Source organism: Podarcis filfolensis, assembly GCF_964270895.1.
Source record: "Podarcis filfolensis genome assembly, chromosome: 5".
Classification (NCBI taxonomy): domain Eukaryota; kingdom Metazoa; phylum Chordata; class Lepidosauria; order Squamata; family Lacertidae; genus Podarcis; species Podarcis filfolensis.
Window position 1 is genome coordinate 70839271 of NC_139608.1, and position 13300 is coordinate 70852570.

Consider the following 13300-nt stretch of genomic DNA (forward strand, 5'->3'; position numbering starts at 1 on the left):
ATCCTCCTAGAATTTCACCTTGTTTAGTTTTCTCTTTCACGAAGCATGCCTCAGCAAATTGCTATACAAAATGGAGCAAATTCCTGTCTCAGTTACTTGCTTCTGATGGTTGTTACAGAATGCCTTTGCAAAATAGAAAGGCATGAGTTCTAACAGTTGCCAACTGAAAGCACTTATTCCATGGTAGTAGATAAAAAAGGTCAAACATTCTGCTTATTGCTTTGTGATCTAAGCCTCCAAAATTGCTTAAACTAAGGTCAGTCTGAACCAGGGAAGTGCTGGACCCCCGAAATCATATATTTCAGCTCAGTCAACAGATGTAGTATTCACACTTGACATATTTAACTTGAGGTAATTTTAAACTGGCTTAATATTTTAACTTTTGTATGTTTTAAAAGTATGGTTGTGAATTTTTCCCTTTTATAAAACGCTTTGAGGGTTTTTTACAATCAAGTAGTACGGTACATAAATTTTATAAAATTAATTAACTAATTAAAAGGCAAACTAGATGTGCAACAGGCAGCATATGTGTTTAAATGTGTGAGTTTCCTTGCAATATGCACAGAAACAGGAGCCCAGACCTCTCTTAATCATTGCTTTTGCCTCTATTGCAGATAGAAACCTGGGCATTTAATATGCACATATGCTCACTATGTATATTTTATCATTAAATGATCCCTTTTTGTACCATGTTAAAACTGTAAAAATGTGAATTGACAAGTCACTCACTCTTAGCCTGTAAACTGGGAATAATAGTATCTCTGTGAAGTACTTTGGGATAGGATGGGATTATCTAGCTAACTAACTAAGTAATAACACATAGAGCTAATGTCCTTCTAGTATTTAGAGCTTCTTTACTGTATGGGTTTACAGAACATCTGTCTTGAAGTATAGCCTTCTTGTTCTTAACAAATTGGGAACTTCATAATTGTCAAAAAATGTCAATTACTGTCAACTAATTGTCAAGAATTATCATGGAGGTATTTTCTGTAAGAAATAAACATACACACACACACACACACACACACACACACACACACACTCCCTGCCACTTCCAATTGTGTTAATGGCTGAATTTCAGATTTTCAAATTCTAGTCATCAGATTTACATATGGAGCCTAGATGGGAGGGTTAGCAGGGTTGTACCTTAGATACATCCTGAGCTGTAAAGTTGAAGATTGGGGTATCATTGCTTGGTCCCTGAAGCTTGCGAGCCAGATTTTCATCATAGGTTGCTCTCTGGTAGAGGGAAGTAATGGGATTAGGAAAATGTTATGATGATTTATATGGGCATAATTTTAATAAAACCTAGCACAGGCAACAGAAGGGAGTTTCAGAAGTGACACGTAGTGTGGGGTTTGATTAATCACCCAGTACTGCAGTGCACACACCATTTCAAATAATTAAGAGAGCACAGAGTATTTTACAAGCTGGAAGGGACAGTTTAACTCCCAGTGATGTGAACTAAAAAGTCCCCACTGGTTAAAATGAGGAGCTGAATTGCAAATTCTGAGGTAAAAAAAAAAATTCAGTTCCTTCTTACTACATGGAGGTAGTGGGGACGACTGAGAGACCTTCCTTTCTCCCCCCCACCCTCTTGTAAAGTTTGAAGCAAACACCTTAAAAGCAAGGATGGGGGAACCTGTGGCTCTCCAGATGTTGTTGGATTATAAGCCTCTCATCCTTGAACAAGGATGGCCATGGTGGCTGGGCCTGACAGGACCTGGAATTCAACAACATATGTGAGTTATAGGTTCCCTATCTTTGCCTTAAGTGTTCTCTGGTAACGACAGAGGGCTTTGTATGGCTGAGGATGGCTGCAGCGGCCCTGTGGGCTAATTCTCCTTTGTACTTACAAGGAGATACCGTTTTCAAAATCAATAAAATGTTGCTTTTTGTTAAAATTCGCCCTTTTCTTTTGGCTATTTTGAATTAACTTAAAGGGGACTATGTGGTAGCATGGATTTAAACAATAAGAAACATAAATAAAGCTTGGGACATTCTTGTTGTTTTGTTCATTCACGTGTTCCTTAAAATAGTATAATTAATTGGGAAAACTAACATTAATTCTTGGCATATACGACTGGAAGATAAATCAGAGTATACTCTGTACTCTGTTTGCATAAAAGCATTAAAGAAGACTATAGCGCTCTGCTCTGCAACATTTTCAGGAAACTGAACAAATGAACCCAGAATCTCTCCAATGAAGTTGTTCGCTCCTGATACCAGTGGAACAAAAACAGTCAGCCTGAGGCCTTCTTTCTGTTTCAAAATGGGCAGAATGCTAGGGCCCTGTAACAAAAAATGAGCAGACCTCAGGAGGAAAAATGCCGGGAAGATGCACTGGAAATTGTGGGATAACAATTACTCAACACACTGTCATCTACCTCCTTGCAAACAAATTCAAGTCATCTGGTAGCAATCAGAGTCCCTTCTATTGCAGCAGCTATTGTGTGGCTGGCAAAACACAAGGAAACTTCCCTGCGAATGCTATCCAATCCAAGCAACAAAGGTGCATCTAGGAGATCTCGACCAGTTCAGTTGCACCAGGCATAGAGTTTCTGGGGCACTGCGACTGTGACATCCAGCAGAAGGAGGGAGTTGGGGAGGGGGACACACACCAGATTTTGGCATGACAGAGGGCGCCACAGAAATTTGAGACGCCAAGGTCTGCCACTGCAAGCAACCCAGCAGAGGACATCCTTCTCTCTGATGGGGCCTCAGCTTTCAGCTCTGCCTGACCTCACCACAGAAACCAATGGCACACTAGGACTGAAGCCAGAAGATGGAGCTGCTGGAACGACTAGCAAACTGCGGCTCCATTATTTTCAGTGAGAACTCTCCCCTTTCAGGAAAGCAAGGAGAGTTTGCTGAGGGGAGAGAAATACTTTTGTTGAGTTGCTAGGGAGGATTTCTGTGCACATGCTCAGTAGGATGAAGGCTCCTTAGCAATCATTTCTGTCAAATGTTTTGGTGGACACAGAAAGCAGGTGTGTATCCTGAACTTGACACTGAAGGGTTGAAAGTGTCAGTCCTGTCTGACTTTGTCACAGTTCCTGTCTTTGCTCTGCCCTCTTCACAACTCTTCTGGTTCTGGGAGACCAGAGGGGAGGGGAGAGCAGGAGGGCTTCCAAGCAAGAGGCATTATCGCAGCTCAAGCCAAAGGACTAAAGGAGGCCACAGAGCAGGGACAGTCAGGGGTTTTAGGGGTGGGGCAGAAGAAAAGAGAGGGGTGAGGAAACAGGGTAGTGGTTATTTATTTATTTATTGTTAATGTTTCTGTACTGCCTTTCTGTAAACCAGCAAGGCAGTGTACAACTGATCAGAAACAGTAAACAGCATTAAAAACCTATCTTTAAAACCTAAGCCACTGGAGCACAAAATGTGCAGGAGGAATGACTTGTTGAGATGTCACTGGGCAGATTCACGTAGGGGCAACGTTAACATATTACACCTGCTTCTTTCATGCAGCTTCCCCTACCTCAGCTCAGGAAGACAGGTGGGAATTGAGGCAGGACACACGACACGGTGTGAGCAGCACAAGCAGATGCTGGCAAAAAGAGCAGCAGAGCTTCTGGGAAAGGTCAGCCCAATAAATTAAGCCGATGATTCTGAAGGGCTTTAGAACTCTGCTCTCTGACACTCCACATTCAGCTTTTATAAAACCTATTAATTAAACCCAGATCTATCACTGATATAGAAAACCTGATTTTTAAAACATCAAGTGCTTTAAACATACTTGTAATACAACAAACTAATGAACAAACTTTTGATTGCTCACACAAACTACACTGGTCCCTTGGGCTGGCACCAGAATGCGGTGCAGTTGGGCATTTGCTGTGATGTCAAGATCTGCAAAGGGGCCCAGCACCCCAAAAGTGCAGCCATTCACACTTCTTGTGGAGTGTCCAAAAAGGGTCAGATGTGGCATGTTAGTATGTTCCACTTCTCCCAGATTAAGGGTAGGTGCCTGGTCTAAGGTACACTCCTCACCACCGCCACAAAAAATATCCTAGAGCAAGTACATTTAGACCCCACCCCAAGTGGTCAATTGCTGAAAATATTGGGAAATGAAAGATGAAGAGATGGAAAGAATGAAAATGCTTTGGATGAAACGACAATGAAGTAAATGGCAATCACAATCTATTACCACGGTAATTAAAGATGGTTAAAAATTAACATTTCATATCACACAATTCAATGCACATCAATTCAGGAGTAAATATCAGTGTGTTCAGTGGGGCTTACTCCCAGGTAAGTGTGCACAGGATTACAGCCTCAAAGTTCTTGGCTCACTGTTCAATCACATCATGTTTAAATAAATAGCTCTTGCTCTCATCAGCACAAAGTGACTGTTGTTTCTAAAGGAGTTATTACACCGTTAACATAAAGGATTGGGTGGTATTTCACAGTAGCCTTCTAAGAAATTCATCTCACCGCTTCAGCAAGTACAGACTTTAGCACCTATGATTCATCTGCAAAGACCCATCATGTGCCTGTGACTTACTAGAACTGGTTTGGCAGGTGACTATGTCCCCAGAGCTGTCAACAAACCATATCACCTAAGTTATTGCCTGTGGGCAGTCTACCTCCAGGCTGATTTCCTTTTGTAAATATAAATATTTGGGCAAGGGTGGGGACAGCTGATTTACATGCACTGCATGGCAGCTACAGCTAAGTTTGTATAGGGAGCTCCTCGCAAACCCGTTGAAGACGAAAAATTGCCCCTGCATTGTCACTAGTACATTCCTATGTGCTACTTCACGTTTATATATACAGGAACAAGGTCAGAGTTTAACTGGACCCCAAGTCACCACACTTGGCCCTTGAATCTGTTTTCAGCAACAGAGCTCAAATCTGGGTCAAGTGAAACAACAGTTAAAAATAGAATATATTTTAATGTGTGCAACAGTACTTTCCCCTACACCATGGAGCAATCACATTCACTTATCCTGCAACTGCTCCCAATTCAAACAGGGCTATCATATTTTTCAAAGTTCCATCTTGGGTGAGAAGAAACCCCATCCAAAACTCTGATTTTTAGGAATCAAACAATGTTTACTTCTCCATCACCCTCTTTCCTCCTTTCTTTCCCTTCTCTTGTACTACTTATGTTTAGAGGCATCATAAAACATTTGCCGTGTGGTTACAAATACATTTAAATTCTTAGTCGCTTTGAGGCAAAACTCTTTTTTTTTTTTGGTAGAAAGTCACAAATAACAACAACTGTATTTCTGATATCCATTAGTTCCATGGTTCCCTATTGGCTAAGTACCGCGGAGCCCCCAGTTTTTCAAAAGCCAAGCCATGGACTCCCTACTTTTGAAAATTTTGATATCTCTATGGTAGGTTTGTTGGTTCATTAGAACTAGCGGCAATCAGCAACTACAGTTTACAAGTCTCTTGCATCCTAGGAGATCAGTTTTCCGGTCACTTGCAAAGATGCTATGAGCACTCAAGAAAGCTCATCTCTGATCTGAGAAGTGAATCAAAGAACTATATAAGCAGCAGAAGCTCTCACCACTGATCACTCAGTCTTCTCCCCTTCTGAGAAGTCACTAGACATTGTCCACACAATTTCAAGCCAAACTCCATTTCCTTAAGGATTAGAACCCTTAAAAAATATATCAAACATCAACTCCCTGACAGGTGCTCCACCTCTGCCATCCCTCCAATAAGCTTAACAGGAAGCAATGAGCAGAAGCTGCAGTGCTAAGACTGGTGGTGAGAAGAGAAGTGCCTTGTGGAGCAGCTGCAGCAGCCACTGCCAACTTAATTTCCCCAGAATGCCTCTGGACTCTAGCATAGCAGTCCAGAGGAATTCTTCTCAAATTAAGATGGGGTGGATGCAGCCTCACCTGGTACTTCTCTTCACTGTGCTGGGATGAGCACTGCCACCCAGAAAATGGCTTTAAAAAAGGATGCCAGAAAGCAGCAGCAGCAGCAGCAGCAGCTGTAGCAGGTCTTGTAGGGCCCTGCCATTTGCCCCACCGTACCAGAAAATGATGCTGCACCTGAATATACACACAAGAGTTCTCATCAGCAGCCCTGCTGACAGTGATTAATGTTCTGATCCTAAACATTAGGCCAGTCTATGTGCCTATAATGCCAGTAAAATGTCACACTATCCCCAGGAATAATGCCATGCAGTGTGATATTTTGCGAGCCTAGTGTGTTGGGTGTGTGAAGCAAGGTGTGGGCTGAAGGTCCAAGAAGAGCACATGTTTAAACAGTAGGCAGTGCTCTTACCTGTGGGCCATGTGGAAATGCATCATCCCGTAAATGCAGTCTTTTCTCCAGGTCCTTGACAACAGCAGCTTTGTGATCTCTAATTGAATCTTCTGTTGGCAGTGGCAAAGGCCTAAGATTTTTCTTCACCGTTCCCTGGCTTCCACTACAAAACAAATCTTCTGTTAAAATGCTGCTTTAGCATTTCATTAACCCATGCTTCTTTTCATTTTTCTACAAAAAACCACTGCCAACCAAAAGAAGCTGTTCAGATCCAGCTAGGGTCCATATGTGGATTGAGTACACCCAGCTCTGTAAATTATGATGCAATGAGGGGGACTTCAATTCTCACCCTCTACACCAAACAGCTGATCAGTGCAGTTGCAATTTATTTTTATGGGCTGAGTGGTATAGCCTTTGCTAGTGCACACACATAGTCTGGAACCAAGGTCTTAAGTCAATGATCCCAATCATTATGAAGAAAGAGGATGGCAAGTTCTAAATGGACTGCAGCTCTGATCCGCTGGATAACTGTTACAGATACTATCCAGCTTTTCAAGTATAAAGCTCCTGGAGATGCCACAAACTTCTGTTAAAAATAAATTAACCAAAGCTAAAAATGCAGTTAAAGTGAAGCAAAATGCAAGTGAAACTCATTGCAATAATAAGGTCTGGAGGTTGCAAAGGACGACATCAGCTTGGTGGGATCCCTGCCCTCAAAAAAGCAGCATGGCCAGTGCAATATAAAAGCTGATAAAAAATTGCTCTAGGGACCACAAAACCTGCTTCCCACTAGTGCCTTCCCCCCCCTAAAAAAATGTTTAGGGGCACTCTCATTTTTCTACTCATATTGAAATACTGCCCCTCAATGAGGCCAAACTTAGATTCACAAAATGTTTAGGGGTATGCATCCCCCTGCGTCCCCCCCGAAAAAGCACTGTTTGTAACCTTTCTTAATTAATATCAATATTTAACCCCACCAGGGCACAAGGATTTCATACTAACACCTGCTCCAACTTTGTCTGAATTAAGTTTTAGTCTGTTCAACCTCATTCATTTGATCATCGCTTCCAAACAATGGAAGACAGAAATGGCAGCACCTGGATGTTCAGCTAATAAGATACAAGGCATACTGGTGACACTAAACTCCAGACGATCTGTCCCAATAGGTTCATACAGTGATGTATCAATAGTCTTTTCCTACCCCCGGGCAAAAGAATAGAAAGTGCTAAGTGGAATTCAGAACTCCCAAGAAAGCACATAGTGGTGTGACAGAATGAATAAGCATGCATGGTAAAAAGATCCTCCTCTTCCCTACCATACACTTTCCTATTGGGGATAGAGATTCTAAATACAGAATATTAAAAATAACCTTGCCTGTGATATTGTATACAGACTCCTGGAGAGCTTTCCTTCAAAGGACCACTTTCCCTCCTTTTTCAAGAGCTCATCAATGTATAGGTTCTAACGATGGAGGCCAATTTGTTAACTGTGCTCAAAACACCCTACCCCACAATTATTATTTGGCAGATGTTTCCTATGGACAAACCATCCCTGTCTGTTCTTTCACAATGGCTCCCTTGTACTAACTTGAATGTGTAACATTTTCATCACTTACGGAGTCGGCGCACTTTTAGGTAGACCCATGGCATTCGTTGGGGGTGTAGAAGGAAGAGAAGGTAGAACAGAGCTGAGGAAGGCTACCGGGTTCTGAATACGACCAGTTGGAGAGAGAGGAGTAGGAGGCACATTTTGGGGCTGGAACTGATTCATGCTAGATACAGAAAGCAATAGTGGTGGCAACACAGGTTCTTTGGGACTTGTAAGAGGCTGCTCAGTTTGGTTTGCCAACCCTCCTGGAGGCCTTGTCTGGGCTGGTGGGGATCCTAAGAAGTTCTCCTTGTTGGTTGTCCTCTGGGATCCTTGTGGTATGTTGCTGAACAAAGGCATGGGGGAGCTGGAAGGGGAGCTGACGGCTGGGGTGGTGTTCTGAGATGCCAGGAACTGCTTAGGACGGGTGTAGGTGAATGTCTGTGTCGAGGGACCCTTGTTTTGCTTGTATGTAGTCGATGAAGGCTGCTGCTGTTGCTGGTTGGATGAAGTAGAAGAGTTCAGTGTGCCAGTATTGAATGGCAACTCTCTTGGAGGTGGGGGGGATGGTTGCTGTGTTTGCTGTTGCTCAAGCAAGACCTGGGTGTGTAGCTGTTTTAACTGGGTGGGATCCCTGCATACAAAAACAAAAATGGATGAAATCTTTATTAGGGCCCATAAGAAAACCATTGTGACGTGTGAATCAGGCCATAATATACTATACATATTATACATAATATAATTTCTGTTTGAAAAAAAGAATATAAGTAACAATTAAAATGGAATTCCATTTCAGACACAGCTAAAGCTTTAAAAATGCCTTCTTACTTACAGTTTTGGTTTAGCCAGCACAGGAGGTGGCTCTTTTGAAGGTGAGGTTAGCTCCTGGTTTTTAAATATCTGTCCATTGATCTTATCCGGGAAGCAGTTTGGTCTGGTTTGATTTGTAGGTGCTCCTCCACCCTCTGATGAAGCTTCACTTCCTTGATCATCTTCCGGAAGCTTAAAGTGCACATGAAGGCCTATCTTGGAACTTGACCGAGGTTCATTGTGGTTTACAAGAACTCCTTCCAGTTTAGGCTTTGGAGGCTGATCCACCCGCGGAAGTGAAGGGGCAGGTGCAGAAGGCTGCTGCTCAGCAGCAACTAAACTGATAGAACTTATAGTATGGAGAGCAGCATTATTATTCTGGTCCTCGGGTCCTGGAATAGCAAGCATTACAGTTATACAGTTTAGCATTACACAAATCAGTGACAACAGGGGTGCACAGAAGGGGCAAAATGCATTTTGAGTGGTGTGCAAGCTTTGTCACTCATATGAGATTACTGAAAGCAAGACAAAATATTTTAGGATTTTTTGGGGGGATGTGTGCTTTGGAGGTGCCTGTGACCCAAATACTGTATGCTGAACTTGATTACAGTGACAGCATACACATATTAATCAGAGAGACCTAAAATACTCTAAACTTGATTTTCTTGCAATTGGTGTAAACAAGGCTTGTTTGTTGGTGTAACAGATAAGGAGCAATTAAAATGGTCTGCTCTTCCTGCAGTGTAACTGCACAATCCTGATTAAAAATACTCAAGAAAGCAGTGAAAACAGAGTGATAGAAGTCAAATTTATGAACCCTGACTAGTAGGAACATGGATGAGAGGAACTTTAAATGTATGCCTAGTAAAATAAAAGCCATTAGAACCCCACTGACATGTGGATATGTGGATCAAGACTAATATTTTAATACACCTTTTAAATTTTGTCACATTTTACTTATTTGTTTCAGTTTAGCCACCCCTTCACAAGCACACAATACTAATCAATAATTTTGAAACACTTGAACAAAAAAATAAGCCCCCCCCCATTATTATGATACAAACTTTTAATGAAATTGGTGTCTTTAGGCACGTTCAACTGAGATATGTCACCAGATTGGATTGAAATATTTTCACACTGGAGGAAATGTATTTGAGAAAGGCTACTTCCTTGCTGAACCCAAACTCTTTTCTATATTCTCTGAAGTTCAGGCCACATATCAATATGTCTGTGATTATTGCAAAGGGATTATTACAGTCTTCTCTTACCCTTTACAGTTAAGCGAGCTGTACTGGAGACTGTCCCATATTTATTGCTTGCAGTGCACGTAAAACTCCCAGAATCTTCTGAAAATACCTCCGCAATGACCAACGTGCAAATCTCCTCTGAAAACCATCACAATGGAATTGGCAAATTTTACCACAGAGCAGGCGCGAATTAACAAATAAAATAATCATGCAATAGGGTAGGGTACCAAATAAATGGGGGCCCTCCAAGTGTGCCCTGTTTGGGACTACTTTAATAATTACACTCAGCTGGCAACGGTGTTGCTGTTTCTTTGTTGCATGACCAGAAAGTAGTAGACATGTAGCTAACTGTGGCATTTTTCAAAATACTGGTAGCCATCACAATATGTGGAGGAAAGTGGCCATTCAACCCAGAGCTGACACTATCAAATATCAAGCAAGGGGCTAATTTTGAGCACCATCAAAGCCAGAAGAGTGAGCAACAGGCAGATCTGGCCCATGAGACACAATCCACCAGGATGTTCTCTTACGTAACTTGCATTGAAATTTCCATGCATTGTTGTAATGAGGCTCAGGGATTATGGCTCTTGAAGGGGAAGGGCCATAGCTCAGTGGCAGGGCTTTAAATGCAGAAGGTCCTAGGTTCAATCCCTGGCATCTTCAGGTAGGGTTGAGAAAGATTTCTGCTTGCAATCCTGGAAAGCAGCTGCCAGTCAATGCAGATAATGCAGAGCTAGGTGGAACAATGGTCCAATTCGGCATAAAGCAGCTTCCTGTGTCCCTATATTAGTTTGGGGGAGGCAGGGGACTGGGAAGAGATTGCTGGTTAAATTTTCAACTGGCAGGGGAATGTCTTAGGCTGCTGGTTTTGATGCTGCCCCAGAAAAACAGATTTCAGGTATAGGAGACATGGAAGATGGAAACTGTTTCCATATATATGCCTCTATATATACAGTATAAATGCAAACCTGTTCTGAGGCTGCTTCATAGGAAACCAAGCTCTATGAGTAACAATTGAAATAGTATGTTTAGCTTGTAGAAGAGAAAGTTAAAGGGAGACTTGGTAGTGGTTTTCAAATATTTGAAGGGCTGCCACACAGAAGATGGAGCAGACCTCTTCTCTGCTGCCCCAGATGGCTGAAGTAGAATATGTGGATATTGTAAGGAAACCTTACAGACAGCCTTCGGAGGTGGTGGGTTTTCCTTAAGCAGAGGCTGGGTGGCATGTTGTCAGGGCTGCTACAGCTGCAAGATTCCTGAACTGAGCAAGGGGTTGGACAAGATGACGTCCGGGGCTGCTTCAAACTAAAAATGTTTATGATTCCAAGAAGACTAAGCACCTATTTTTCACCTATCTTTCTGTATGTTAGTTGCTGGTATATACCTTTCATTGGCGTGCAAACTCCAAATGTCTTTCTTTACCTACCCTTCATTACCACCTTTAAGCATCTTATAAGTCTAAAGTTCTGAAAAGTGCCAAATTGCTCTCTCACACACCCACTCCCACACCTAGGCCAATTGTTTTTGTGTTGTTTTTACGATCTCACTATCCAAAACCCATGTAGTTAGAATCAGTACACAGTTAAACCTTCTTGGCTCTCACATGATTTAAACCTGTTCAGTTGCTCTGGGATAGCAGCCTTTGGGGGAGAGGAAGATGTGTGCTTCTGAGGTGAACGCTCTCAACATCTTTTGGCAGGTGGCATCCCATCTGCCAGTCCCTGCAGGAAGGGCACGTCTGTGCCACTTTTATGAAGTGCTCTCTCACATCACGTACAAACAAGTGAGTCTTCTTTCACCATCAAAAGCATTTCAGAGAGCACAAGGAGTGCCATGTCAATGGGATCTAGAGGAATGGCACTGCATGGGGTCTCCATGCCCTTTAATTCAGCATTGCCTGCAGAAAATCTGCGCTGGTTTGGAATGCATTGAAAAAAATCTAGTAACAGTCAGGATTCACCTCTCAAGAGGTAGAATGCACGAAGTGGCATTCTCCGGTTTCAGAGGTGGAATGCCTGAAGTGGTACTCTCAGATTTCATGAGTGGGGCGGGGATGTGGGGAGCTGAGGGTTAAGAGAGAATAACTGGCATGGCCTGAGGTGTGACACAATACTCTCCAACTGGCAAGCAGGATAAAAATAGGACATCCCTACATCATCTGGTGCACATTTCGCAGTGAAGAAAAGAAAGGATTTAATACTGACTCCTTCATTCACATCTAGCCTGGGAAAAGAACAGTTCTCTGCTCTGAAATAAGGGCAATCACAGGAGAGAACAGGATCCTTATCTCCCCACCAATGAAAGTAGTTAGTGTCCGCGTTAGCAGCCTTTTCAGGGCTGCAATCCTGTACCCAATGGTCTGGGAATTAGTCCCACTGAACTCAACGGGGCTTGCTTCTGAGTAGAAATCTACAGGACTGCACAATCCTATACATCTCTACTCAGAAGTAAATCTTGTTGAGTTCAATACGGCTTACACCCATTAACTAGATGTATGATTGCTGCTGTTCCTTTTGCAGAGGGTTGGGGAACTTTGGGCCCAGCATGGGTCTCAGTTTGGCCTGCTGTCCCCCACCTCCACAAGTCACAACTACTTGCCCCATACCTGACATCAGATGTGAAGTCAGGTGTGGGGCAGGTAGAGATGCAGCTGGCTGTGTGACTGAGCTCTCTTGTAGGGAACCTGACTGCGCAGTGAATCCCTGAAGTAAGCAGACTTTCAAGTCTGCTTATCAACAGCACTTCAGCACACCGTGTGGGGCTCTTTGCAAGCCCTGCATGGTGCTTTCAAGTCAGCTGACATCACTGTAACATCAGGTGATCGACAGGTGGGTGCCTCGGCCCATCTGTCATATTTGGTCTATAAGGGGTAGGGGAGATAAGGGCCTGGCCTACTGGCTAGATGAGTCTGATGGTAAACTTCACAGCAGATAACATCTCTGTTACTGTCAACAGAAAAAGATATAAAAGGCAACAGACCCACCACCATGCCAGCAATCCAACACTTGGTAGAGCAGAGTGCTTGATAATGTAGCACAATGTTGCAGAAAACATGTCTGTTTCTCTTACACAGGGACTGCAGAGCTGAAGGCAGCACATTCTGGCCTCTGCAATCAGCCAAGGACTGAGGCCAATGGGAGACTGTGCTTGCCTCCTAGGAAAAACATAGTGACCAACTTGGCCTCATCCATTAGCCAGAAGAGGAGCAGCTGCAAGGACTTTCTTCCCCCATCTCTGGCAGAATTAACATTTAACCCCCAACTGCTGATTGCCCTGGGACTGCAGGCATGAGGGGAAAGAACAGGCTGGCCCCTTCCATTGGCCAAAGCTCAGATGCCAGCTGCTATTCAAGGAAGACCACCAGCAAAGGAACATCAGCCTGGCCCCAACTGGATATAAATGCCCACATAGCTCACCTCTTCGTT

The 13300-nt window shown here is 43.1% G+C and overlaps 1 protein-coding gene across 6 annotated transcripts in view; it reads right to left on the reverse strand.

The window, feature by feature from the left end:
• The window catches only part of MYPN (myopalladin), a 52489-nt gene that overhangs the window by 13709 nt on the left and 25480 nt on the right, over window positions 1-13300 (reverse strand). For 3 of the 6 annotated variants that reach the window (XM_083614417.1, XM_083614421.1, XM_083614419.1), the window contains 5 exons: window positions 9897-10013; window positions 8651-9020; window positions 7847-8452; window positions 6250-6394; window positions 1147-1239 (listed from right to left, as the gene is read on the reverse strand). In XM_083614417.1, the coding sequence (XP_083470543.1) occupies window positions 1147-1239; window positions 6250-6394; window positions 7847-8452; window positions 8651-9020; window positions 9897-10013 (1331 nt within the window). The remainder of the gene's footprint in view (window positions 1-1146; window positions 1240-6249; window positions 6395-7846; window positions 8453-8650; window positions 9021-9896; window positions 10014-13300) is intronic. The other 3 variants (XM_083614422.1, XM_083614418.1, XM_083614420.1) reach the window with 1 other exon arrangement.